Source organism: Poromitra crassiceps, assembly GCF_964638095.1.
Source record: "Poromitra crassiceps genome assembly, chromosome: 10".
Lineage (NCBI taxonomy): Eukaryota > Metazoa > Chordata > Actinopteri > Beryciformes > Melamphaidae > Poromitra > Poromitra crassiceps.
In genome coordinates this window covers 19253488-19278275 of record NC_139631.1, presented here as the reverse complement: position 1 = coordinate 19278275, position 24788 = coordinate 19253488, and the positions used below count along the sequence as shown (strand labels likewise).

At 45.6% G+C, this 24788-nt stretch overlaps 1 protein-coding gene across 2 annotated transcripts in view; it reads left to right on the top strand.

Moving 5' to 3' along the window:
* slc20a2 (solute carrier family 20 member 2) overlaps window positions 1-24788 on the top strand; it is a 63729-nt gene that overhangs the window by 23232 nt on the left and 15709 nt on the right. For both annotated transcript variants that reach the window (XM_083643934.1, XM_083643933.1), the window contains exons 2-8: window positions 12149-12718; window positions 14763-14903; window positions 16779-16864; window positions 19313-19409; window positions 19734-19853; window positions 23305-23538; window positions 24764-24788. The exon at window positions 24764-24788 is cut by the window's right edge and continues 293 nt beyond it. In XM_083643934.1, the coding sequence (XP_083500060.1) occupies window positions 12430-12718; window positions 14763-14903; window positions 16779-16864; window positions 19313-19409; window positions 19734-19853; window positions 23305-23538; window positions 24764-24788 (992 nt within the window). In that variant the 5' untranslated portion in view covers window positions 12149-12429. The remainder of the gene's footprint in view (window positions 1-12148; window positions 12719-14762; window positions 14904-16778; window positions 16865-19312; window positions 19410-19733; window positions 19854-23304; window positions 23539-24763) is intronic.

The following is a 24788-nucleotide window of genomic DNA, read 5'->3' as shown; positions in this document are numbered from 1 at the left end:
GGGCGGGGACAGAATGTAGGGGAACAGTGGATGGATAAATCCAGAAGGAGGCGGTAATGCAACATAAAGGATGCCAACTGCCATAAATCACCACAGAAGTTAAGGGGAAAAGGTCATTTCTCCAGAGTCTCCACCCTAGAAATCGAGCGAGATTTCTCATTACATTAAATTAATATAACCATCCTGCTTGCATAACAACCTCAATGGACTACAAAGATAAAATAAATCATAAATCCGGCTGTGTAAACAAAGCCAGGTAAGTACAGTGACTTTGTCCTATTAAAGTGAGACGTCTCAGTGTTGTCTTATGAATAGAGCGCAGCAGGAATGAGTCCTAACGGCGCAAACACACTGGAAACGGAAGCGGTGCTGCGCATAAATTCAGCTGGAGCAGGAGCCTGGCCATGCACACCTGAAGCAAAGTGTTCAGCTGGAGCAGGAGCCTGGCCATGCACACCTGAAGCAAAGTGTTCAGCTGGAGCAGGAGCCTGGCCATGCACACCTGAAGCAAAGTGTTCAGCTGGAGCAGGAGCCTGGCCATGCACACCTGAAGCAAAGTGTTCAGCTGGAGCAGGAGCCTGGCCATGCACACCTGAAGCAAAGTGTTCAGCTGGAGCAGGAGCCTGGCCATGCACACCTGAAGCAAAGTGTTCAGCTGGAGCAGGAGCCTGGCCATGCACACCTGAAGCAAAGTGTTCAGCTGGAGCAGGAGCCTGGCCATGCACACCTGAAGCAAAGTGTTCAGCTGGAGCAGGAGCCTGGCCATGCACACCTGAAGCAAAGTGTTCAGCTGGAGCAGGAGCCTGGCCATGCACACCTGAAGCAAAGTGTTCAGCTGGAGCAGGAGCCTGGCCATGCACACCTGAAGCAAAGTGTTCAGCTGGAGCAGGAGCCTGGCCATGCACACCTGAAGCAAAGTGTTCAGCTGGAGCAGGAGCCTGGCCATGCACACCTGAAGCAAAGTGTTCAGCTGGAGCAGGAGCCTGGCCATGCACACCTGAAGCAAAGTGTTCAGCTGGAGCAGGAGCCTGGCCATGCACACCTGAAGCAAAGTGTTCAGCTGGAGCAGGAGCCTGGCCATGCACACCTGAAGCAAAGTGTTCAGCTGGAGCAGGAGCCTGGCCATTCACACCTGAAGCTTCAGCTGGAGCAGGAGCCTGGCCATGCACACCTGAAGCAAAGTGCTCTGTTTTGCTCCAAACTTTGGTTAATCACGGACCTTATTTCAGGCATCTAACCAAAAAGCCCATTCAAAAGTCCCATTGACTTCCAGACGAGGCCGAGGGAACCCAGTGCCATGCTAACTTCCGGGTTGGGCCTGCAAAAACACCTTGTCCCTGCGGCACTCTATTGGTGATGGTGATGGAGGAGATCTTTCCAATCACTCATCACATTGCCCTAGTTAGTGTAAATCGGCCTGTAGAAAAAAGTGCAGTGAAAACTATTGATCGAGCCACAGGCACACATGCATTTATAACAGATTGCCTGCTTGTAACGCCGTTCAGAGGCGATCTGAAGGATTACCCAACGTACTTGCTTCTTGACAACCTGACTTAGTGCTGCAATGCAGAACCAGAGCAGGGGAGAGAGGAACTAGAATGAGTGAGAGGATTGACGGAGATGTGTGTGGGCATGTCATGCAGACAGACATGTGTGTGTGAGTGTGTGTGTGTGTGTGTGTGTGTGTGTGTGTGTGTGTGTGTGTGTGCACGTGCACGTGCGTGTCATGCAGACGTGTACAGAACTAGAACATGTGCAGACAGTGCTGAGAGACATGCCCTTTGCAGTCATCTGCACTGTTGTTGTCATTCTTAAGGGACCCCCTCCTGCCTGTGGAGGCTGACTGATCTCAAGAGTTGGTGTGTGTGTGTGTGTGTGTGTGTGTGTGTGTGTGTGGGTGTGTGTGTGTGTGGGTGTGTGTGTGGGTGTGTGTTTGTATCAGGGGTCTAAGAGACAGTGCCACCCTGCTGCGAAGCACAGAGTCGGAGGAAGCAGGTGCAGCTGACGCACATAGGCTTTTGAGCAGGCAGGGCCAGTTGAGGGAGAGAGAGGGAAAGAATGAGTGAGTGAGTGAGAGAGAGAGAGAGAGAGAGAGAGGGAGAAGACCGAGGAGAAAGCCACAGGAACTCGTCAAACACAAGGTCAGACCTCTGTACAATACGGCACGATTTAATTTATGGCCCCTTTTCTAGTCCTCGTGCTCTGAGCAGCATGTGAGAAAGAGGGGTGCTTGGGAACAGAGTCTGAACTTCACCAGCGACACCAGACACACTGCATGATCTTCCATGGTGTACGTGAGTAATGAGTGTTACTAAGTATCTATATTATAAGTATATAAGTTAATGAGTGCAAAGATTGTGCTGAGCTCAAGCAAGAAACTGCCTGATTCCAGTGTTAACTTAAAAAGAAAAAGCATTAAGATGATCTGACTGTCTTGTATTTTGCGTCTTGCATCATAACTATTTATGGGTTATTTTGCTTCGATTTTTATAATGTGTACAATTTTAAAATGTTTCGATTATTAATGTAATTTGGAATGTATTTGTATTTTTCTGATCCGAAATAAGCTAAACTAAAAGGTCTTGCAATCAGGGTTTGGATCAAACAAGTTTCCCAAGAGCCTGAAATGATCTGAGTCTTTCCATATTTCTGATAGACCAGCTCAATGGAAAAGCTGTGTCTTAGGCAGCCAGTGTGAAGGACAGTGCTTGGTATGGGTTTGGAAGCTGTAGTAGCATTGTCAGTGAGTGTCGTGACTCGTGAGGAACTGCTGAAGAGAAGATGCTCTCCAGCTCCAGAGACGAGCTTGCAGGTCGACCGACGCCAGCTTCTCTTCATTGTGTGGTGGAGAGCTGCCTGTCTGCTGGAAAGCATCTCTTTGAAAGAGGCGAGTGTGGCCGAGAGAGCGAGGTAGAGAAAGTGAGTGCTGGCTCATAGCCAATGAAGGATGTAGCGATTGCGTGTGCACGTGTGATGATGGGCCAGTGTGTTAGCAAGAAGAATGTTGGCCCAACTATAATGTCATCACATTAGCCTCATAGAGGCGTGTCTAATCCAGAGACGACTCGTTCCCTCAGCGTGTCCGGCCTGTCGGCACTGAACAGGTGTATCATCATCACTTAGGTACAGTGATCCACCAATAACTTCTCATGTTACAAATGCAGTGCCGTGACTGGAGCAACGAGGGGGAAGTGAGTGCTCTGAATGCCCTTGATCTGTCTGCATGCCTTTCTCTAGCTGTAGAACACATCCACACATGGGTCCACCTCCTCTCCGTCTCCTCGTCCCCCCCCCCCCCCTTCTCCCCCTTGGTTTATCCTCCTCCACAGTCATTGGCTGCCTCCGCTCCATCTGTCCATCCTCCCTGCACGCAGGCAGCCAGTCAGCGGTTCACCCCGGCCCCTCCGACATTGCTCATTGGCTGCCGTGTGCTGTGATGCAGATGCGGATGCTTTCCTTTAAGAGGCAGTCTAGACTGAGCTGGATGTGCTGCTGCTCTCTCGCTCTCCTGCAACACAGACACAACCTGCTGATTCCTCTTCTCTCAGCCTCTCCTCTTCTCCCTCACTCCTCCTCTCTGCCTCCATCACTCACTCTTTCTCTCTCTCTCTCTCTCGCTCCCCCTCTCTCTGCTCATCGTCTCGTTCACAGTCAATCACACGCTCACCCACATTTTATTGCCGTGTGTCCATCTTTGGCTTTTTCAACCTGCCATTTTCCTCTGGCGGTGTTTCTCCCTCATACAGTCAGTTCCTCTCTGGCATTCATTCGTTTCCTCCACCACCTTCTCTCCCACCTGCCACTGATGTGAGGAGGCATGTGTGGCATGAAGGTGAGTAGAGTTGATTGGTCGAGCTGTTTCTCTCAGTGTCTAGGTATGCCTGTGTGTCTCTCTCTCTCTCTCTCTCTCTCTCTCTTAACTTTGTATGCCATCTGGCAGATGCGTGCAGCCTGTGTCCTTGGCGGTACGGAGTGCAGTTGCGAATGCTTCAGGTGTAACAATTAGCCAATCCGGATGCCTCGTGAGTCATCATCTGACACTGCATGCATGTTCTAGTTCTGGTCCATGCAGCATGGAGGGGGGGTTGGGGGGGTTAGTGTGTGGATAGTGCAGCCGCGTGTCAATGCAGACTGTTGCTCGTGACAGGGTGTTTTGCAGCAGCTCTGCTGCAGTGGAATCTGAGGCAAATTTAAAAAGCATTGTACAGAAACGGCAGCAAACAACAGAGAGACAAAGTCAGAAGTGATCGTTGTGAAGTGAGAAGAGACACTTCAGATTTTGCCACAGTGCACAACTCGTGTCCCCAAAGGTTGATGATGTCAAATATTCTGCCCAGGTAGACGAGGTAGTGCTGTAGTCTGCCCAGGTAGACGAGATAGTGCTGTAGTCTGCCCAGGTAGACGAGGTAGTGCTGTAGCTGGGTAGTGCTGTAGTCTGCCCAGGTAGACCAGGTAGTGCTGTAGTCTGCCCAGGGAGACGAGGTAGTGCTGTAGTCTGCCCAGGTAGACCAGGTAGTGCTGTAGTCTGCCCAGGGAGACGAGGTAGTGCTGTAGTCTGCCCAGGTAGACCAGGTAGTGCTGTAGTCTGCCCAGGGAGACGAGGTAGTGCTGTAGTCTGCCCAGGTAGACGAGGTAGTGCTGTAGTCTGCCCAGGTAGACGAGGTAGTGCTGTAGTCTGCCCAGGTAGACCAGGTAGTGCTGTAGTCTGCCCAGGGAGACGAGGTAGTGCTGTAGTCTGCCCAGGGAGACGAGGTAGTGCTGTAGTCTGCCCAGGTAGACGAGGTAGTGCTGTAGTCTGCCCAGGTAGACGAGGTAGTGCTGTAGCTGGGTAGTGCTGTAGCCCAGGTAGTGCTGTAGCTGTAGTTGTATCTGGCACCATTTCATTTTTCTCCACATGTATTGAACTGTTTCCTTCCTCACACCTTGAATTTGTCCTTTGCTGGGACATTATGATGTAATAGTTCATCACAGTAAACATAAAGCCTTAATTTGGTTTTGTCATAGTTTCTGTTTGATCATTATTTCATTGTGCTCGAGTTGAGTGATTTCATGTCATGGATGCTGTCATACACACCATAGAATTAGGTTACTGCCTGCTTATTGTCAGTCAGCTGACACCCACAGGAGGATATGGAAGTCTCCTGGAAATAATCCCTCAAAAACCTTACAAACCGGACAGTACATGCCAGATTCATGGCTTGTTAGTTGGGACAGCAGTTAATTTCAGGCAAGGTTTGAAACTGGGAAGTTGTATTTTAAAAATGCCCCCCCCCCCAAAATGAGTGAAGGTTAAAAAGTCGAATTACCTTACCGAATTACCCTATGACATGCATTGAAACATGACTAGATGTAGACAGTAGTAAATGGGCTATAACCCCAAGAGACACTGGTTTCTCCTTTTAAGTTAAACGGTCACTAGTGGACAGCAAACAGAGATATGGAAAAAGCAAATATCTTTGGCAGGTCTAATTTTGTCTTGAGACTAACCTTGTTATGGATAACTAATCAAGGAAAGATAAACTGTTCAGTTTCTGTATGATTTTATGCAACATATTTTAATTAGACTTTCTCTATCTCATTTCATGAAAAGCTTAAAGTTCTTATGAGGTTCTAATTTCCAAGGATTAAACTCTCAGCAGTTACAAACTCCTAATCAATTCATTAATTGAACCAAGATAAGCAGCACGTCCAGGCCACACAGCTTGACTGTACAGCCTGGAGATGGTCAGGATTTCTCTATTGAAGGTTAAGTAGCCCTTGCTATCCTTGCAGGATACCATTAAAACAGGAGAGTTTAGCCATACATTTTAAGCTATAGTAGAACCACATTATATGCACCATAAACCCTTTATTTTCTGCTAACCCAAAACTCCATAACATATTAGGTGAAGTTTAAACTGGGTTTCAGCTTAATTTTCAGTTCTCATTAACACTTGGCATTTTATTGAATTTCCATCTAGATTCCTTGGTGTGTGTGTGTGTGTGTGTGTGTGTGTGTGTGTGTGTGTGTGTGTGTCCCAACAAGCCATGCTTGTTGCTGCGCTTACATAATACTGTTACGCCAGCATAACTGCGACGTCATGACGATATGAATATGAATTGTAACGCTATACCGACAACGATACGATGTGGCGCACCACTACTGTCAGTGGAAGACTGACCAACATACCAAACTACTCTAATGTACAAGTGTAAGCCCTATATATAGCCCTATAATAGTTTTGATGTGCACAGCTGAGAGTGGCGGTATGTGAACTTACAGTAGGATGTGCTCTTCAGAATGGTCCTGGTTTAACTGCAACTGTCCTGTTGAGTTTGCCCCTTGGGAAAAGCACAGACCTGATTCAAAAGTTCTGGGGTCGGTTGCACAAAACACCTTGAGTTAAGATTTTCCTTAAAGTCAGAGATAAGGTTTCCATAAAATAAAATTGGTCGCACAAAACACCCTTCTTCTCCTTCTTCGTCTTCTCCTTAAGGATAAACATTTTAAGGAAACATTAAGAAGACTTTAGGGTGTTTAGTGCAACCTATTTTGTTTTAAGGAAACCTTTACGTGGACTTTAAGGGAAATCTTAACTCAAGGTGTTTTGTGCAACCGGCCACTGGTTCTTGAAGAGCAGGTGCCCACACCTGTGTCATTCACTCGCTCTCAATTTTCCTCTCTTCCCTCTCACAATAACACACACACACACACACACACACACACACACACACACACACACACATTAGAAGTACTTTACTGTACAGTCTGTTTTGTCCAGTGGCGTGTGTGACAGTTGTACCTACAATAAAACGTTAAATGTAAGAATAAAACAAAGAAATACCTGTATGAATGTATAAATAGATGCGCAAAATCAATTAATAGGCACTTATTAAAAGGAACATTTTACAAACTGCCCTTGTTTTTCACACTATATCCCAATTTCAGATAGAGATTAGAGATATGGTTGAAAAGCGGAAAAGTTTTCCTTTTAACACGTTAACTGCCAGCGACGTATGCATACGTCAAAAAAAATCCAGCGCTTCACTGCCAAGGACGTATGGATACGTCAAAAAAATCGTTTTTTTTTTTTTGACGGTGGGGCGTTGATCAATCCCTTTTACGTCTCCTGTACAATTATTGGAGGTATTGAATGTGTATAATCTATTTTACCGACCCACTAAGTGTTGACAGTGCTCCCCCAGACGAGCGAAATCAAAGAAAAAGGGAGCAAGCCATTCAAGGAAATGGCTAGGCGATTTTACAGTATTACATTCTCATGAAAATGGTTGGGGGAAAACGCTCTCGTTTTCACGCTGATTGCTGGCGATGCGGGATTGCAAATTTACATAATACATTACAGGTGGAACACACTTTGAAACACGCAGCATAAATATGACCAGAATCGCAAAAGCTTCTCTCAACCAAAACTCCCAAGAAGCGAGCGAGTCCATGCCGACTTCCTCAAACAGCAGCCTGCAGACAGGCACAGGAGAGCAGCAAAAGCACTGAGACTGTGACGGCCGCTGCACCCAAGAAGAGGGAGGAGTTGAAGCAACTCTGCCTCTCGCTCTCTCCCTCTCTCTCTCTCTCTCTCTCTCTCTCGCTCTCTCTCTCTCCCTCCCTCCCTCTCTCTCTCTCTCTCTCTCTCTCCCTCTCCCCCTCTCACTAGGATTAAACCTAGTGCGTCTCCCTCCCGAGAGGGAGGGAGAGAGAGAGAGAGGGAGGGAGAGCGAGAGGGAGGGAGAGAGAGAGAGAGAGAGAGAGAGAGGGAGGGAGAGCGAGGGGAAGGGAGAGAGAGAGAGAGAGAGAGAGCGAGAGGGGGAGGGAGAGAGAGAGAGAGAGAGAGCCAAAAATGAATGGTTAAAGTGACAGCTCTATCGAATTTCACAAAAAGCCGTTTATCTCTGAATATTTGTTCTGATGCTAAAACCATGCTGTATTCAACTGATAATGCTTACATAACTACTAACTCTACAAACTAACTCTTTTAGACAGAGAAAGTACACATTCTATTAGTACTTTTGAGATATTGTATGTTCACAAACTCCAAGCAGAAAATAATCCTCGGCGCTTGTAAAATGAGCCACAATCCTCAAAAAAACGGCTTGGCAGAAGCTACCTACAGCAAGAAAAAAACGGCTGGCAGTCAATGTGTTAAATAACAAAAATTTGTTTTTGTTTATTTCATGTCAAAGTTATCCTTGGCAAAAGAATACAATTGGCCACTTATTGGTGCGGACCTTATAAGATGACATTTTGATGTTGCTTCTGACACAACACTGTGCTTTTAAGAGGCTGCTATTTGTGACATAATAGGGTGGGGGTGTCAAGTGAAATCTATGAAGGGGACTTGTTACCTAGGTGTGTAACTTGATTAACTTTTAGTTACAAATACTGTGATGGACATGACTTCATGACTTGGATGTGAGGCCGGTGTAGTCAGTAGGGAGACCGTCTTTCGACCAGATTCAAATCTTCCAGGTTAAAATCTTCCCGCTTCAAATCCTCCAGCTTCAAATCCTCCAGGTTCAAATCCTCCAGGTCAAATCTTCCAGGTCAAATCCTCCAGGTTCAAATCCTCCAGGTCAAATCCTCCAGGTCAAATCTTCCAGGTTCAAATCCTCCAGGTCAAATCTTCCAGGTCAAATCCTCCAGGTCAAATCTTCCAGGGTCAAATCCTCCAGGTCAAATCCTCCAGGTTCAGATCCTCCAGGTTCAAATCCTCCAGGTCAAATCTTCCAGGTTCAAATCCTCCAGGTCAAATCTTCCAGGTCAAATCCTCCAGGTCAAATCTTCCAGGGTCAAATCCTCCAGGTCAAATCCTCCAGGTTCAGATCCTCCAGGTTCAAATCCTCCAGGTCAAATCCTCCAGGTTCAGATCCTCCAATACAGGAAATCTCTAGCAGGTCCTGGAGTGCTGTTCTGTTCCTGCCCCCCGAGCAGGCGAAAAGAGATTTCCCTCCAGGGATCAATAAAGTATCGCTATATTTTTATTAAGTTCAGTTTGAGATTCGCTACGCGAGCCCAGCCTATGAGCCGACCTCTCTCTATATAAAAGTTAGTTAGTTTTACAGTTAGAAGAATAATCTTCTTTGCCTGGATAGGTGACGGGCACTCGACCGCCCTCCAGAACTGAGGTGCTGGACCCTGTTCCTGCTGGATCTACTCTGATCTGATCCAGACAGATGACTCTCCGGCTCTCCTTGGTGTGTTGTGCAGCATAGAGGTTAGGAGTACGTGACCTCAACTGTTCCAGATGGGTCTCCTCGCTGTAACCGGCCCCAGGCTGTTTAGAAAGGAGCTGCCTGCCCCCACGTGATGGAGAGCGCACAGTCGCTTAATGCTCAGAGAATGTGTTGGTCTGGCCTCCAAGCTGTTTACTTTTAATGCTTCTCCCATTAACAATGGGCTTAACCATTCGAGGAAAAGACGTGTGCAGCCGTTAACCCGTATTATCAGTTGACTTTGATGTGTCATTATAGGCAAAGAAAAAGGCAGAATTATTCCACAGTGGGGATTTGTCATGCAACACTTGTGGATTAGAGTTTATTGGAGGGGCTGCTCGGGGCTACGGTGTCGCTGGCCGAAGCGTCCATTTTCAAAATGTGTTGTCATTGCTGGTTGCTGCGAGTGTGACATAAACAAGCCTTGTGGAACTTTCCAGGGACAAAGTGATCTGTCTGTCTGTCAATGTGAATGTGATCCACTTTCCCACAGACACACTCAGCAAATTGAATCACTGGAGCGCTTTTCCAAGGAGGAGTCTCAACGCAATTACTATATTGCCTAACGGGAGAGGACAGTTCTAATTAATTAAATGACTTTTGTATTCTCAGAAATCCTCTTCTCACTTAGACAAACCAGCAGAGAGAAAGCCCTTTTTCAAATAATCACAATGTATAGAATTGACTGTATTCCCCCCCCCTGCTGTATCAATAATGTAGCCCAAACAGAGTTGAGTGAACTCTTCCTCCTCTAGCAGCAGCAGTGTAGAAAACATCACGTCCTTACTGCAATGCAGTCTTAAGTTTAATCCCTGCACTGGTACTTTTCTACCTCAGCAAAGCCGCCCACAGTGATGGAAGTTGTACTGTAAAGCTAGTTTGTGTCGTGTGGCTCAGTAAAGTACCTTAGCAGTCATGCTGAGGGAAAGTGATGATAATAAGAGACAACATTAGAGAGGTAACTGCAATCACACTGTAACCCGCTATGCAAACATCCACCAGGCTGCTGTTGTCGATAACACTGTGTGCTCTCTCTCTCTCTCTCTCTCTCTCTCTCTCTCAGTCAGTATTTATGGTTTAATAAGCTTTGGCATCAGATTGATTAAACCATTTTCCAACATTACAATATGCTGATGTGAAACATTCAATATCCTGCCTGCCTGCTGGAGGTTGGCTGGCTAATTAGGTGGTTATTAGCATCACGGTGGTGGCACACATGGCAGTCGGGCTGCAACTAACGATTATCTTCATGATCGATTAATCGATTAGTTGTTTGGTCTAATAAAATGTCACAAAACTGTGAATGATGTCATTCAGTGTTTCCCAAAGCCCAAGATGACGTCCTCAAATGTGTTGTTTTGTCCACAACCCAAAGATATTCAGCCTACTTGAGAGAGTTCATGCGCTAAACCAGCTAGAAGATGAGGATCGGTGCTCACAGATCAGGAACACAGCAGTATCAAATAGATGGACACTGGAGCACACGGGTCATCTAAAGCTGCGTTCACACCGACCTATTAAAGTTTTTCGCTGGCATCGAGTTTACATACAAAGTCAATGCAAACGAGCGATTGAGCGTATATTCGCCCGGGAGAGCGACAGAGACAGAGCGATAGGGAGAAAATACGCTCGTCGCCCCAGATGAAATATCCCAACTCGAGCGAAAATACGCTGGCATCAGTCGCTCGCTGTTCAACGCTGATTGGCTGCCGTGTGAGAGAGAGTCAAGGATCACACTGGCTTGGAACAAACCGCTGGTTTATTGTGTGGCAACAAACCGCATTGACAGGCTGACAGCTGACATGAAGTGAAGTCTGTACTACCGGTATGGAGCTCACGTTAGGAGCACGCTGATAGGCTTAGCTTGTAAACATCTACGGTGGTTCGTAGTGGACAAACATCATGACATTGCGTAACGTTATAGCCCCCACATGTCCGTCAATTCGTGTGCCTGTTGATGAGCGATTTAAACAGAGCGATTCCAAAGAGTTGAATCAAGCGACAGAGTGAAAAATAAATATCTCGGTGTGAACACAGCTTTAGAAGGTCTTTATTGTAGGTGCAGATCAAAGAACACTAACGTTTCAACACATCAGTGTCTTCTTCTGCCTGAAGAAGACACTGAGGTGTTGAAACGTAATAACGTAATAACGCACTTACAATAAAGACCTAAGATGACCTGTGTGCTCCAGTGTCCTCCTATTTGATATTCAGCCTACTGTCATAGAGGAGTAACCAGAAAATATTCACATTATAGAAGCTGGAATCAGATAATGTAGACTTAAAAAAAAAAGAAAAACCCAAAACGATTAATCGAGGATCAAAATAGTTGTCGATTAATTTTCTGTCGATCGACTAATCGATGAATCGTTGCAGCTCTACATGATGGCAGTGATGCTGGCTGAGATTTGTGCCAGTCTCATTATGTACGGGTGAAAATCGCATCCCTGTCTGGGCTAGCTGGATGTGTGGCAAAGGCAAAACCTGTGAAACACGAGCAGGTTTGGTGGAGAGGTCGTTGTGTGAGGAGAAGGTGTTAATAGTCTACTCCGATGCTGGGGTGCATTGCTCACGTCTCATTCTGGAGACTGTGGGCTTTTTATAGCCCCGGCCAGCGCTGACAACAAGCCTTCTGAACCCTCTGAATCCGATTGGATGTCTTTGAAGTGCAGACTGTTGTTTCTTATTGTGGTTATCTCCAGCTGTCCTCAGCTCTCCAGCGCTTCATTTCATCAAAGTCAGCTCAGCTCGCATCGTCGTCTAGTTCGTCTGTGCTCACCTAATGTGCTCTCTCTCTCTCTCCCTCTCAGTCTATCTATCTTTCTATCTCTCTCTATCTCCCATGTGCATTCTTGTTCTCTCCCTGCTACACAGAATATAGTAATCGGAGTTTATGTTGCTAATCTGTTTGTGTGTCTCTTTTCTCTCATTTCTCTGGCAGGTGAAGGAGCGTGCAGACAGACTGTCTCGGCACTAAGCTATGGAATGCTCCCTGAACCCGCCATCACTAGTCTCCAATCATTGGACTGAGCTCCAAACGTTTAGTTAGCGACTGTGCTTCTCCCCTCGAACTCTTCACAACCAGGGGACGAAGAAAAGGAGCCAGCTTACCGATACAAGTCCTCCGCCAAACGCACAACGCACCTCCGGTTTAGAGTACAGAAGCTCGTTTTTTCCGCTTTTCACTTCCCCTGTGGATTTTGTTGGTGAGATCATATCAAGATGGATCTGGAACCGTATCTGTGGATGGTCATCCTTGGCTTCATCATTGCCTTCATCCTGGCGTTTTCAGTGGGAGCCAACGACGTGGCCAACTCCTTCGGCACCGCGGTGGGCTCTGGCGTGGTCACACTGCGGCAGGCCTGTATCCTGGCCTCCATCTTCGAGACACTGGGCTCGATGCTACTGGGGGCCAAGGTGGGCGAGACGATTCGGAAGGGCATCATAGACGTCCACCTGTACAACGAGACGGTGCCCGTGCTCATGGCAGGGGAGGTCAGCGCCATGGTCGGTAAGTCGGACTGAACTGCACAACAGATGGAGACAGATGTACCTGTTGTCGGTTAAACTCCCACTTTGAACTGCATGCCGGCTGAAGTGCTGCTGCTCTTTAGCTTCATCCTCTAAATGAATTGTGTTGATCATGTAAATGTGTCCTCTTTTCACACTGCTTAATATGCAAGGGTTGCTCTGCTAATTGGTGGGTAGAGGTGTTTGACTTTTGTGTTGCAAAATAACAATTTGTTTCTATTGCATGACATTCGAGAAAGAATTGTCAGCAGGGAAAATAATTGGGTAACATTTTTTATGAGGCCCTTGTCTATAAATAAGGGATGCAGGATACATAAATGTTTTCCTCCAGGCTTCTGATGTTGTTGTTGTTGTTGTTGTTGTTGTTGTTGGGGAAATTAATGATATGTTTCTGTCATGAATGAGGGCATTGCAGTTTGTTATAGTTAACCCTATCCAACCTGTTCAGACACTGTGGCACAGATACACTAAACCGTTGCACAGACACTCAGGCATTCTGCAGTGGTCATGATGGCAGATTCATATGTACTCGTCAGGTGCACACTGGTTTTGTGCAGCTAAAACGGTAGCTTGTTTTTCAGGTGCTGTGTAGTATGAAGATCTGTGGCATTGACTCACTTGCCAACAGCGGAGAGACCAATTCATAATCGTAATAATAATAATAATGTGATGCCTCATTGAACCCCAAAGGGAAATTTCACTGGTCCTGTCCACAGAGAGGTCAGGTCAGGTCAGGTCAGGGTCAGCTGCAGAACAGCTCCTCTCCAGCTGGTAGGCATTTAGTGTGTTGCTCAAGGACACTTCAGCAGGCTTGGCGAGATAGGGACTTGAACCCGGGTCCTTTGATTGAAGGAAGAGATGTATGTTAGTTCATGGCCCATATGTACAAAGCCTTTCATAATACGTGTACTCCTCTTGGATTACCCATGTTTGCATAGATTTAGAGGAAAACTGGTGTAAGATAAGAACTACTATTCCAAGATGCGATGTTCATTCATCTGAGCCAGGGAAGGTTTTTCATCTGCACATTGTTCGATTCAGAATGATGGTTTGTTTCAACTTCATGAGATATCGGGTACTGTCTCTAATGGGTTGGTTTTGATATCGCCTTTGATTTCTGTTTCACACAAATGGCACAGAATGCTTGTTTGTCAAAGTCCAATTTAGGGCTCTCTCTGACTTCCAGACCTGAGTTGATGATCCAAGTAATGGAATCCAGCTGTTCATGAATAACAAAAACCACATTTGAGCTGTGGTTATGAAAGATACTTAAAGGATGATGTGCAGTGCAGTCCAATGCAATCTCTCTGTTGCTAAGTCAATACCTCAGACTGTGGCTCTGCTCTTTGTTTTTGTCATCATTAGCTGGTTTGTGCTGATTCATCTCTGCCACAGGCTTCGTAAAATCAAAATGTGCCTTTTTCAAAGAAAAAAAGAATGTGGGACCCAATATGGCAAAGTACTACAATTATCTAATCTAGTTATCGTAGATCAAGGCTTTCTCGTGATATAAAGCCTCAACCCAGAATTGTTTTGATTATACCGGTTGTGGGTATGCACAGATTCTTGGAAGAGTAGGTTGTGTTGATGGAAAATAACCTGCAATTTTCAGATTGCACTATAACTTCAAATCCAGGTCCATTTTGCTCCAAACTTGACAAACAATACAAACCTAAACTGACCATTTTGAATTTCCAAATGCACTCTGATCCCTTATTAAGATGTCACACTCTGTCATAACTCAAGTTGAGTAGAGTGAAGGTAACCTAAACAAAGTCAGTGTGGGGGCTTAAGACAGAGGTGGTCCTGTATTTCAATTCTGTGTTTATAGCTTTATACTGCGTCTGTGGAACAAGATACTCAAATGTGCATGAAAATAAAAATTACTGTGCTGTCAGCTCATGTGGCATGGATCTCCATTGTTCACAGCTTTCCTCCTGGTAGGACTACACTTTAGATGCAGAAGACAGTGACAGATCAAAGGTGATAAAAGGCTGAGATGTTTGCCTGTGTTTGGTCCACAGGGTCAGCGGTCTGGCAGCTTATCGCCTCCTTCCTCAGACTGCCCATCTCTGGAACTCACTGCATCGTCGGCTCCACCATTGGCTTCTCCCTGGTGGCCATAGGCACCAAGGGCGTGCAGTGGATGCAGCTTGTCAAGATTGGTAATGGCTGTGTACTGTGTTGTATAAAACCTGTCTGTGTGTGCGTGTGCTTATACCTCCATGTATGCTATAGAGACACTGCATAACGCGTCATCATTCAGAAACCACGCCCAAGACGGGGGAAAACAGAAACCCCCCCTCCAATCCTGGCGTTCTCCTATGTCGCGTGCATGGTTGCGTGTTGCACAAAAAGATTGTATATTATACGGAAGATGAACACTCCAACTTACTTCCTTGACAGCTAGATCCACATTTTTCTTCTCGCCAATTCTCAATGGCTTCCTTGTTTTGCTCAGGAGTACAAAAAAAACTTTAACTGGCGATTTTTTACATTTGTTGTGTGCGATTTCAATGACTAGAGGTTAGCCCAAGGAGAGAATGTAGTGCATATACTTGGTCATAGCTTTCACTCTCTCTCCTGTTATCTCCCCATCTACATGATATTATACTGAGGCTGTTCACATCAGCTGTGTGGAGCCACATTTTCAGGGAGCTGCATGCCAGCTGCGCCGGCACGCTCAGCAGCCGCGGTGCAGCCCTCGCCCCTCGGCGCGTTCGGCAAGGCCTTTGACGCTGTAGCATGTTTTCCACATTACACAGACACTGATACCATGCCGCCATACAGAACCTGCATCTTACACATCAATGAGCAAAGCTACATGTGATTGTACGTTGTGTGTATCTCAGGCTACCGTTGGCCTGACAGCATTCATGTTTGACACGGGTACCGGCAGAGGTCCCGGGCAGTCGCGACGGACTGGGCCGGATATTTTAATAAGGTCATTATAAATAGCCAAAAACAGCCAATTAGTGATAGCATTACCCCCAGAAGCCAGCAGGTGGGACACAATGTGCGGGCACACACACACACACTAGGCACACACAAACACACTGCACACTGAGAAAATCCAGGTTTACCAGTCCACCGCAACAACGCCGTTCATGGGAAAGGGCAACCATAGTGTTCATATTTGGCACACATACCAGCAGGGCTCCCGAGCAGACAGTGACAGGGAGGAATCCTTCAATGTACATATCACATATTTTACTCCCTTTGTCCAAGTATTCAGAGTCCCAGTAGAGGTTTTGTAACCTTGCAGTGCACCTCTCTAGAATAAGATACATCACCAACCTGATTCAAACCAGCTGCTGTTACACCAGGCGTAAAACTGAGTTAATAATGCCAGCCAAACAGATGGGTCAACTCAACATTCAATAGTTCAGGTAGGTTCAGACAGGGATTTAGTAACATTACTCAAGAACTTAACTGTAACAGTGTAAACCCAAAATATGTGCGTGAACATTACATACTGTATGTCACAATAATGATAATTTTATGTGTGTGCATTTGTGTGTGTATACTGTAAAGAAATCCACCCTAAAATACTTAAACACTGTTATAAAACAACCTTGCATTTCGGATCCCTTTTTGTATAACTGGTCAAGCGTAGAGCAGATGTTTATTGATAGTTGCAGTGCAGCTACAATGGCCTTTGATAGCTGAAAATCCATCTATCTAAAATATAAACGGTAAACGTCAGTCCCTCAGAATCAAAGAGCAACATTCAATCCATTGTAGAAGAGGCAGAGATACTGATTTCTCCACTAACAGTAGCCTCAGTGTGCGAGGGCACAATTCTCACTTTCTCTCAACTGTAAAAACTCCATGCTATTGCTGTTGCTCTACACATATAATACTATAAATCACAGCAGAGATAGAACATGTTCACTGTTCAGGCATGTTGGGCTGTCAGAAGTCATTCTGGGAAATGTCTGTAATAATTAAAGTAGGAGTAGATGAGGGAGGTTGAAGGGCTGTAAGGCCTGTTGGCTCGCCTGCTGCTGTTCTCATCAGGTGTTTGTCTCCTGCTCCAGTGTCATCTTGGTTCATCTCCCCCCTGCTCTCTGGAATCATGTCTGGACTCCTCTTCCTCCTCATCAGATTCTTCATCCTGAATAAGGTGGGTTCACATCACTGTACAGTTGCACTTGGTGTGTGTGTGTGTGTGTGTGTGTGTGTGTGTGTGTGTGTGTGGGTGTGTGTGTGTGGGTGTGTGTGGGTGTGTGTGTGTGGGTGTGTGTGGGTGTGTGTGTGTTAGGAAAGTGTGATTTCAATATTATTATTTTTTTAGTCTTTTATAGCCTCTTAAGCTCTTATAGGGGCTCATTGGTGAAGATGTTGATTTGACCTGATCCTCCCCCCACTCTGCTTGTAAGTCACAATCCCAGACATTTTCTTCTTCATTTTGGGTCAAATCATACAGTAACATCAGGTTGATGGGTAGTAATTGTGGGGAAGTACTAACTAAATAATGAAAATAATAAGTAATAATAATAAGGGCACTCGCCAAGGCCAATTGCATGTTTGTGCATTTTGTTTGTGTAATGGCTCATGCTACACCCTTTTACCAAGTTTCATGGAAAATCGCAGCGCAGTTTCATTCTGGCGTCCTTGTTAACAGGCAAGACCGTTCACACCAGCCGCACCCCACGCCACGCTGAAGCTACGCTGCAGCGATAGTTTCGGCTTCTGTTCTATTTTTCAAGTGTTCAGCGCGCTGCACCCGAGCTGCCAGGCATGAAGTCAGTGCAAGTTGTGAGTGGGGGGAGGGCAGCTCCGAGCAAGATGCTGAGGTTTCTGGTGTGACCGGTTTCAGCGCTGCTTCTGAATAGTGCCTGGTGTGAACCAAGGGTAATCCTGCCGACAAACAAACAAACCGGACCGAAAACATCACCTCCTTTTGCGGAGGTTACAAATAGCGGTTACAGTTGGAAATAGAATGGCACTCAGAGAGCGCAGACCTCTGCCAAGGCCAATTGCTTGTTTGTGAGTCGGATCCGCTCCAAAATGTAATGGGTTCTTCCTTGGCCCGTGCTACACCCTTCCACAACGCTAATCAATTGGGTCCTGGAGTCCTAACAATCCAAATAATGTTTTATGACTGATCTGTGCGGCCATGTAATGAAACATTGACAGTGGTGTCAGTGCATCATTTTATGGTTTATGCAGTTGGAAATGTTTTGGACATTCAGACAATGAAATAACCTTGGAAATTGGGAGCATGTACAGTGTTGGTGTTAGATCACTAGTGCAAATACTAGAATTTGACAGCTACAGGCAGACACAGGCACAGAATTTCAGGACAGATAAAACCCCTTTGATTTGGCAACAGCCGCAAAACTGTAGTTATGTAACAGACAGTTGCTGATAGACTAGAGAAACGTGTTGCAGATCATGAAGATGTCACAACCATGACTCATAGGACTCACTGTATAGCTGGGTCAAATGCAGGCCAGGTGCATCTCACTCAGTGCAGCTAAGTGCGTCAGCTTAGAGGAATATTTGGTCTTTTCAATCTTTCGTTTTGTGTTGAGATTTGCAACCTTCACAAAATGTGCTGTCAGAAACCCATGTAAGTCCAAACATTGGGTAACAATGAACTGTCTGTCACACACCTAGTTTGACCTCATTGCTTGTTTTCACTGGGCGTTTTCACTCTTTTCAACTGAACTGACCTGTACTTTGCTGTGGACAGGTTATATTAATCATGGTCATCAGCAATGCATATATTAAACAAAGTGATCAGAACTAACGAGAACTCAGTAAACCAGGTCAGAAGGTTGACTGGAGATTACAGATCAGAAGTGAACTTTTGGCCCTGCTTGCATGTGATCAGGGACCTGTCAAGTGACCACAATGTGAGCAACAAATGTGAGCAGGTATTTGCAACCATTATGTCTCGTGGGTCACGAGTCACGACTACTTTGTGATATGAATAATAACAACAATAATAATCATCTTTATTTTTATAGCACAAAAACAGAGTTTACAAAGCTGCTTTACAGATAAAATAACCGCAAAATATTTGCTATAACAAAGCGAGTGAAATAAGTAGAAGAGAATAAAAGTAAAGGGAAATGAAAACAAGCAGGGGGAGGTACAACATTTCGGAGTATCAATAGATTAATGAATGAAAATGGAATATATATAAAAACACTCATCATAGTCTACATGCAGTTTGGCCTTGATGCACACATTTCCTTTCTAGCCAAATGCTGTAGCTGATGCTGTAATCCAGAGAGATGAATGAGATGAACGAGCAGGTAGCTCCTCAAGGACACTTTGACAGGAGTGACACAGTGCCTGAGGACAAGTAAATACAGCCAGGGAAGATGAATATCTCATATAGTCAGACCATGTCCGGACACTCTGTGCTCATGTATCATCTGCTCTTTTATCACCACATCTCACAAACTGCATTCAAATGGTGTGTGTGTGTGTGTGTGTGTGTGTGTGTGTGTGTGTGTGTGTGTGTGTGTGTGTGTGTGTGTGTGTGTGTGTGTGTGTGTGTGTGTGTCTGTGTGTGTGTGTGTGTGTGTGTGCGTGTGTGTGTGTTTTCTCTCCACAGGAGGACTCTGTCCCCAATGGCCTGCGAGCACTGCCCCTTTTCTACGCCACCACCATAGGGATCAACACCTTCTCCATCATGTACACTGGAGCCCCATGTAAGCACCGTGCAACACCACTCTAGATACAGAGACTGGCCAGTGGCCATGCTTATTAAGTGTAACACCAACATATGATTCAATTATTGTGTTAGTGTAAGCGGTGATGGTGCCAATGCAATTTGCTTGCTCAAAATTCCATTAGAAGGTGAGACAAGAATAATCATAGATGAAACAATACTTGGAAGCTAACTGCAAAGTATTCTTTACTCTGTGTGCGTGTGCCTGTGTGTGTGTGTGTGTGTGTGTGTGTGTGTGTGTGTGTGTGTGTGTGTGTGTGTGTGTATGTGTGTGTGTATGCGTGTGTGTGTGTATTCATTGCAGTGCTTGGAATAGAGATGCTACCAGTCTGGGCCATCTTTCTTATCACGTTAGCTGGGTCGTTGGTCTGTGCTGCTGTGGTCTGGATATTCGTCTGTCCCTGGATGAGGAGGAAAATAGCAAGTAGGTATCTGTGTTTTGTGTGTCTGTCCACGCTTTCTCACGGCGTCTGAGGTCTCAGCGCTCAGGAACCTGGCCGGACAACAGGGCCTCAGCGGCTGCCAGCGGATGTGTTCTCTCGTCGGCCTCTGCCAAAACCTCTAAAGCCTCCACAAAACTCTGAACTTTGCCTAGTCTGTCTCGTTTCTGTGCTCAGACACTTACTGTGGTTTTTCAGCGGGAGAGCTGCTTGGCCTGCTGTGCCGGCCCTGTCCTAGGGTGAAGATCTTAGCTGGCAGTGTTAAAAGCTTTCAGATAAAGGCTCAGGTTCAATACATTGTTGTTGTTGTTGTTGTTGTTGTTGTTTCCCTATTGGGAAAATCAGCCTGCAGCTAGGCACAAAGCACAGTACATGATAAAACATAGACATGGCACATGATATCAACAAAACAATGGAAAGGGCAATAGATACCTTAGAGCAGTGGTGCCCAATTTGGGGCCCGCGGGCCAAGTTTGGCCCGCGCTCTTTTTTTTTTTGGCCCGCCACGGATTTGGGGGTAATTTATTTTTTTTATTTTTTTTTGCCCAATTTTTTTTTGCAGTTGCCCGACGTGCCCGATTATCCAGTCCGTGCCTGAATGGAGATGTCGGGACTCTTCTATCTACGATTAACGTTAATTTTGTGCAGCTGGTATTCTCTCTCCCCGACTCTATCACACGGGTGTGAGGCATTGCTATCTGAGGATTGATTGCTCCTGATTGGTTGATTGGGGGGTGAGCTCTGATATTTGATCCCTCCCCAGTCACTGGCTTTACACCAGCTCAGCAAGAGTATTTTTTTTCCCGAAGTAAATTCAACAGCGGTTTGTCTCATTTGCAGACAGAGTGGCTGTTTTGAAAGAGTACAATATACGTCGCCACTACGAAACTGATTTTCAAAGTACCTTGAGGATTTTTCAAGTTGTGAATTCAGTCACATTTCTCTCTTGATTACAAAGGTGGAAAATACAACTGTTTTTAACTGGGTGTTTACTGATTAAATGTTTAAGCTCCCCACAAATGCAGATGTTTTTTTAAATATATATAACCAATTGCAAATTATTACAATTACCAAACGGATAAAAAGTAGATTATTATATTGAAATGTTATTTTAGATTTAGAATGTTAATTTTCTATAAAACACAATACATTTTAATGTAATTCCACAACGTTTATTTTTGGCCCTCGGCCCTCCACCCAGATTGAGTTTTGGCCCTTCATGGGAAATAATTTGGGCACCCCTGCCTTAGAGTGTCAAAGTCACACCCTCTTCCGGGTTCGGCATGGGGACTAAGAGATTTAATTCTCCATGAATCGTTCCATAGACGTTTAGTAAAATGCTTTGAGTTTGACATGTAACCAGTTATAAATACCTGGGTACTGTAATTATAAATACCTGGGTACTGTAATTATAAATACCTGGGTACTGTAATTATAAATACCTGGGTACTGTAATTATAAATACCTGTGTACTGTAATTATAAATACCTGGGTACTGTAATTATATATACCTGGGTACTGTAATTATAAATACCTGTGTACTGTAATTATAAATATCTGGGTACTGTAATTGACAGCAAGCTGAAATTCGACCTCAACTCTGACATGCTGTCCAAGAAAGCTCAGCAATGTCTTTTCTGCCTAAGGAAATTGGCAAAATCTCATGTCGATAAGTCCCTGATGAAGCTGTTCTACAGTATCTTTATCGAATCTGTAATTTCCTTCCCAATTATCTGTTGGTATGGTAATCTATGTATCAAAGATAAGAACTCCCTTGGGAGAATTGTGAAAATGTCTTCTAAGTTAACTAGAGTCCCACTTAGTAGCCTGGATCACATTTTTAATAAGCAGGTGCTCAAGAAAGCTGTGTCCATCCGCTCTGATGGTGTCCACCCTCTGAATTCTGAGTACAATCTGCTTCCATCTGGCCTCTGTCTAAGCGTCCCATTGGCCACAAAGAACAGGTATAAGAACTCCTTTGTCCCCACCTCCATCGTAGCTTTGAATGCCGTTGGGAGAAGGAAGTAATGTACTTTGGCTTTATTCATTTGATCATTTAAGGCATTACTTGTCTGCAACCTTTTATTCATTTTATTTATTTTATTCCTTTATTGATTTTATTTACTTGCACTACTGAATTTGAGACACATTTGCGCTTTGTAGCAGTGACTAGTGATTAGCCGATAGGCTTGTGCTGAGGGGTTTATGGTGCACACTTAACCTACCTACTCTGTAAACTGGTATTATGTTATTGATGTCCAACATGTTGTCTGTTTCTATATTTTATGTTCTATGATGCTGCAACACAATTTGCCCATCTGGGATTTGAAATAAACTTGAACTTGAACTTGAACTTTAAGCTACGCAAACTATATTTGATTTCACTGAATATAGATTGCAAGTGTGAGATTCCAATCATATTTCAAAGCTGAAAGAGCCGATAAATGCTTTGCTGTGATAGTAAAAATCTAAATTAGGATCATGAAATATGAAGATGTATAAATTGGAAATCCAAAGATCTGAAAAGCGGACGGAAAGGAACAGATAATTATTGCGCTGTGCTGTTGTAGTGGTGAGATTAAGCTTCACTTATTAACCTACCTAGTCACATGTTAACCTGTGCCAGATGGGGGTGGTATTATTTTCACAAGACATGCACCTCTGTGTGTGTCTTGTGAAAACAGTACCGCCCCCATCTGGCAGCATCAGGTTGGTCACATGTAGCTTGCTTAAGAATGTAAGGCTCTGCCGCAATGCTGCACCGAGCTTAACATAACTTGGTATTCATTTTCCAGAATCATACACATGGAGACGTCACTGGGTTTTTCTCTAGCTCCATTTCCACACTTTACTTGAGTGACCGAGGCCAATTTGACCTGTTGCTTAACATGTCATGACCTGGATGCCAGCGGGGATTATAGGTGATATTATAATCTGGACATTGGTGCGTCCATCAAAGTGAAACAGCTGATGTGTGTTTATGCCTTTGTCCAGGGAGGGTGGGGGTCAAGGCTGTCCGCACCGCTGGGATTAGCTTGCTTTGGATCAGCTGATGCCTATATTCCTGTTTGTGTTGTTTGTGGAATGTTCCTGCAGAACTCTCTCTTTATCTCTATGAACTTCTTGGCCTTTCAGTCTTGTAATTTGATATCATTGCCGAGTGGCAGTTTCAAGAAAAACATGCTTACTGACAAGCTTTTTAAAACTGGATCTCTAGACATGGCAAATGTAGGCACATGAGAGCATTTGCCACATTTGTAGTCCGGCTGTCTAGAATGTAACTGTTGGAGTTGCCTCTTACTAAAATGAGTCACACAACAACACAGTGAAACACTGGCTGACCTTGATGAGAGGAATTCCTCTTCATCTGGTTGAGACGTTTGGCCTTTTCATGGTGTCCTCCTCCTAAAGCTCCCACTGGTGTGTCTCCTGCAGGTCGTCTGAAGAAGGAGCAGGCTCTGGCCAGGATCTCTGATGAGAGTCTGGACAAGATCCCCGAGGAGGAGGAGGAGAGCCCGGTGTTTAAGGAGCTGCCAGGGGCCAAGGGCACAGACGAGGCTGTGCTGTCGCTCACTGGGGGCAGCAGTGAGCGGGGCACCCGCGACAGCAGTGGAGAGCTCAACAGCCTGGCTAATGGAGGCACCATCCTGCCCAACGGCAGGGTCTATGGTAAGACTAGGCACCATCCTGCCAAACGGCAGGGTCTATGGTAAGACTAGGCACCGTCCTGCCAAACGGCAGGGTCTATGGTAAGACTAGGCACCATCCTGCCCAACAGCAGGGTCTATGGTAAGACTAGGCACCATCCTGCCAAACGGCAGGGTCTATGGTAAGACTAGGCACCGTCCTGCCAAACGGCAGGGTCTATGGTAAGACTAGGCACCATCCTGCCCAACGGCAGGGTCTATGGTAAGACTAGGCACCGTCCTGCCAAACGGCAGGGTCTATGGTAAGACTAGGCACCATCCTGCCCAACGGCAGGGTCTATGGTAAGACTAGGCACCATCCTGCCCAACGGCAGGGTCTATGGTAAGACTAGGCACCATCCTGCCCAATGGCAGGGTCTATGGTAAGACTAGGCACCGTCCTGCCAAATGGCAGGGTCTGTGGTAAGACTAGGCACCATCCTGCCCAACGGCAGGGTCTATGGTAAGACTAGGCACCGTCCTGCCCAACAGCAGGGTCTATGGTAAGACTAGGCACCATCCTGCCCAACGGCAGGGTCTATGGTAAGACTAGGCACCGTCCTGCCAAACGGCAGGGTCTATGGTAAGACTAGGCACCATCCTGCCCAACGGCAGGGTCTATGGTAAGACTAGGCACCGTCCTGCCAAACGGCAGGGTCTATGGTAAGACTAGGCACCATCCTGCCCAACGGCAGGGTCTATGGTAAGACTAGGCACCGTCCTGCCCAACAGCAGGGTCTATGGTAAGACTAGGCACCATCCTGCCCAACGGCAGGGTCTATGGTAAGACTAGGCACCGTCCTGCCAAACGGCAGGGTCTATGGTAAGACTAGGCCAAAGGTTAGATCGGATTTGAAAAGGATGATGGTGGAAAGGGTCTACTACATCAATGCATTAGGACTGCAACTACCGATTTTCTTCATTGTCGATTAATCTGTCGATTATTTTCTCAATTAATCGATTAGTTGTTTTGTCTATAAAATGTCACAAAATGGGGGAAAATGTAAATCAGTGTTTCCCAAAGCCCAAGATGACGTCCTCAAATGTCTTGATTTGTCCACAACCCAAAGACATTCAGTTTACCGTCACAGAGGAGTAAAGAAACCAGACAATATTCACATTTAACAAGCTTATCAGCTGCAGCTCTTCAATGCACGAGTTGGTACAACTTCTCTTTCCTTCACCCCCCTTTTTCTTCTCTCCTCCAGGCCGGACCCACTCCATGACCAACGG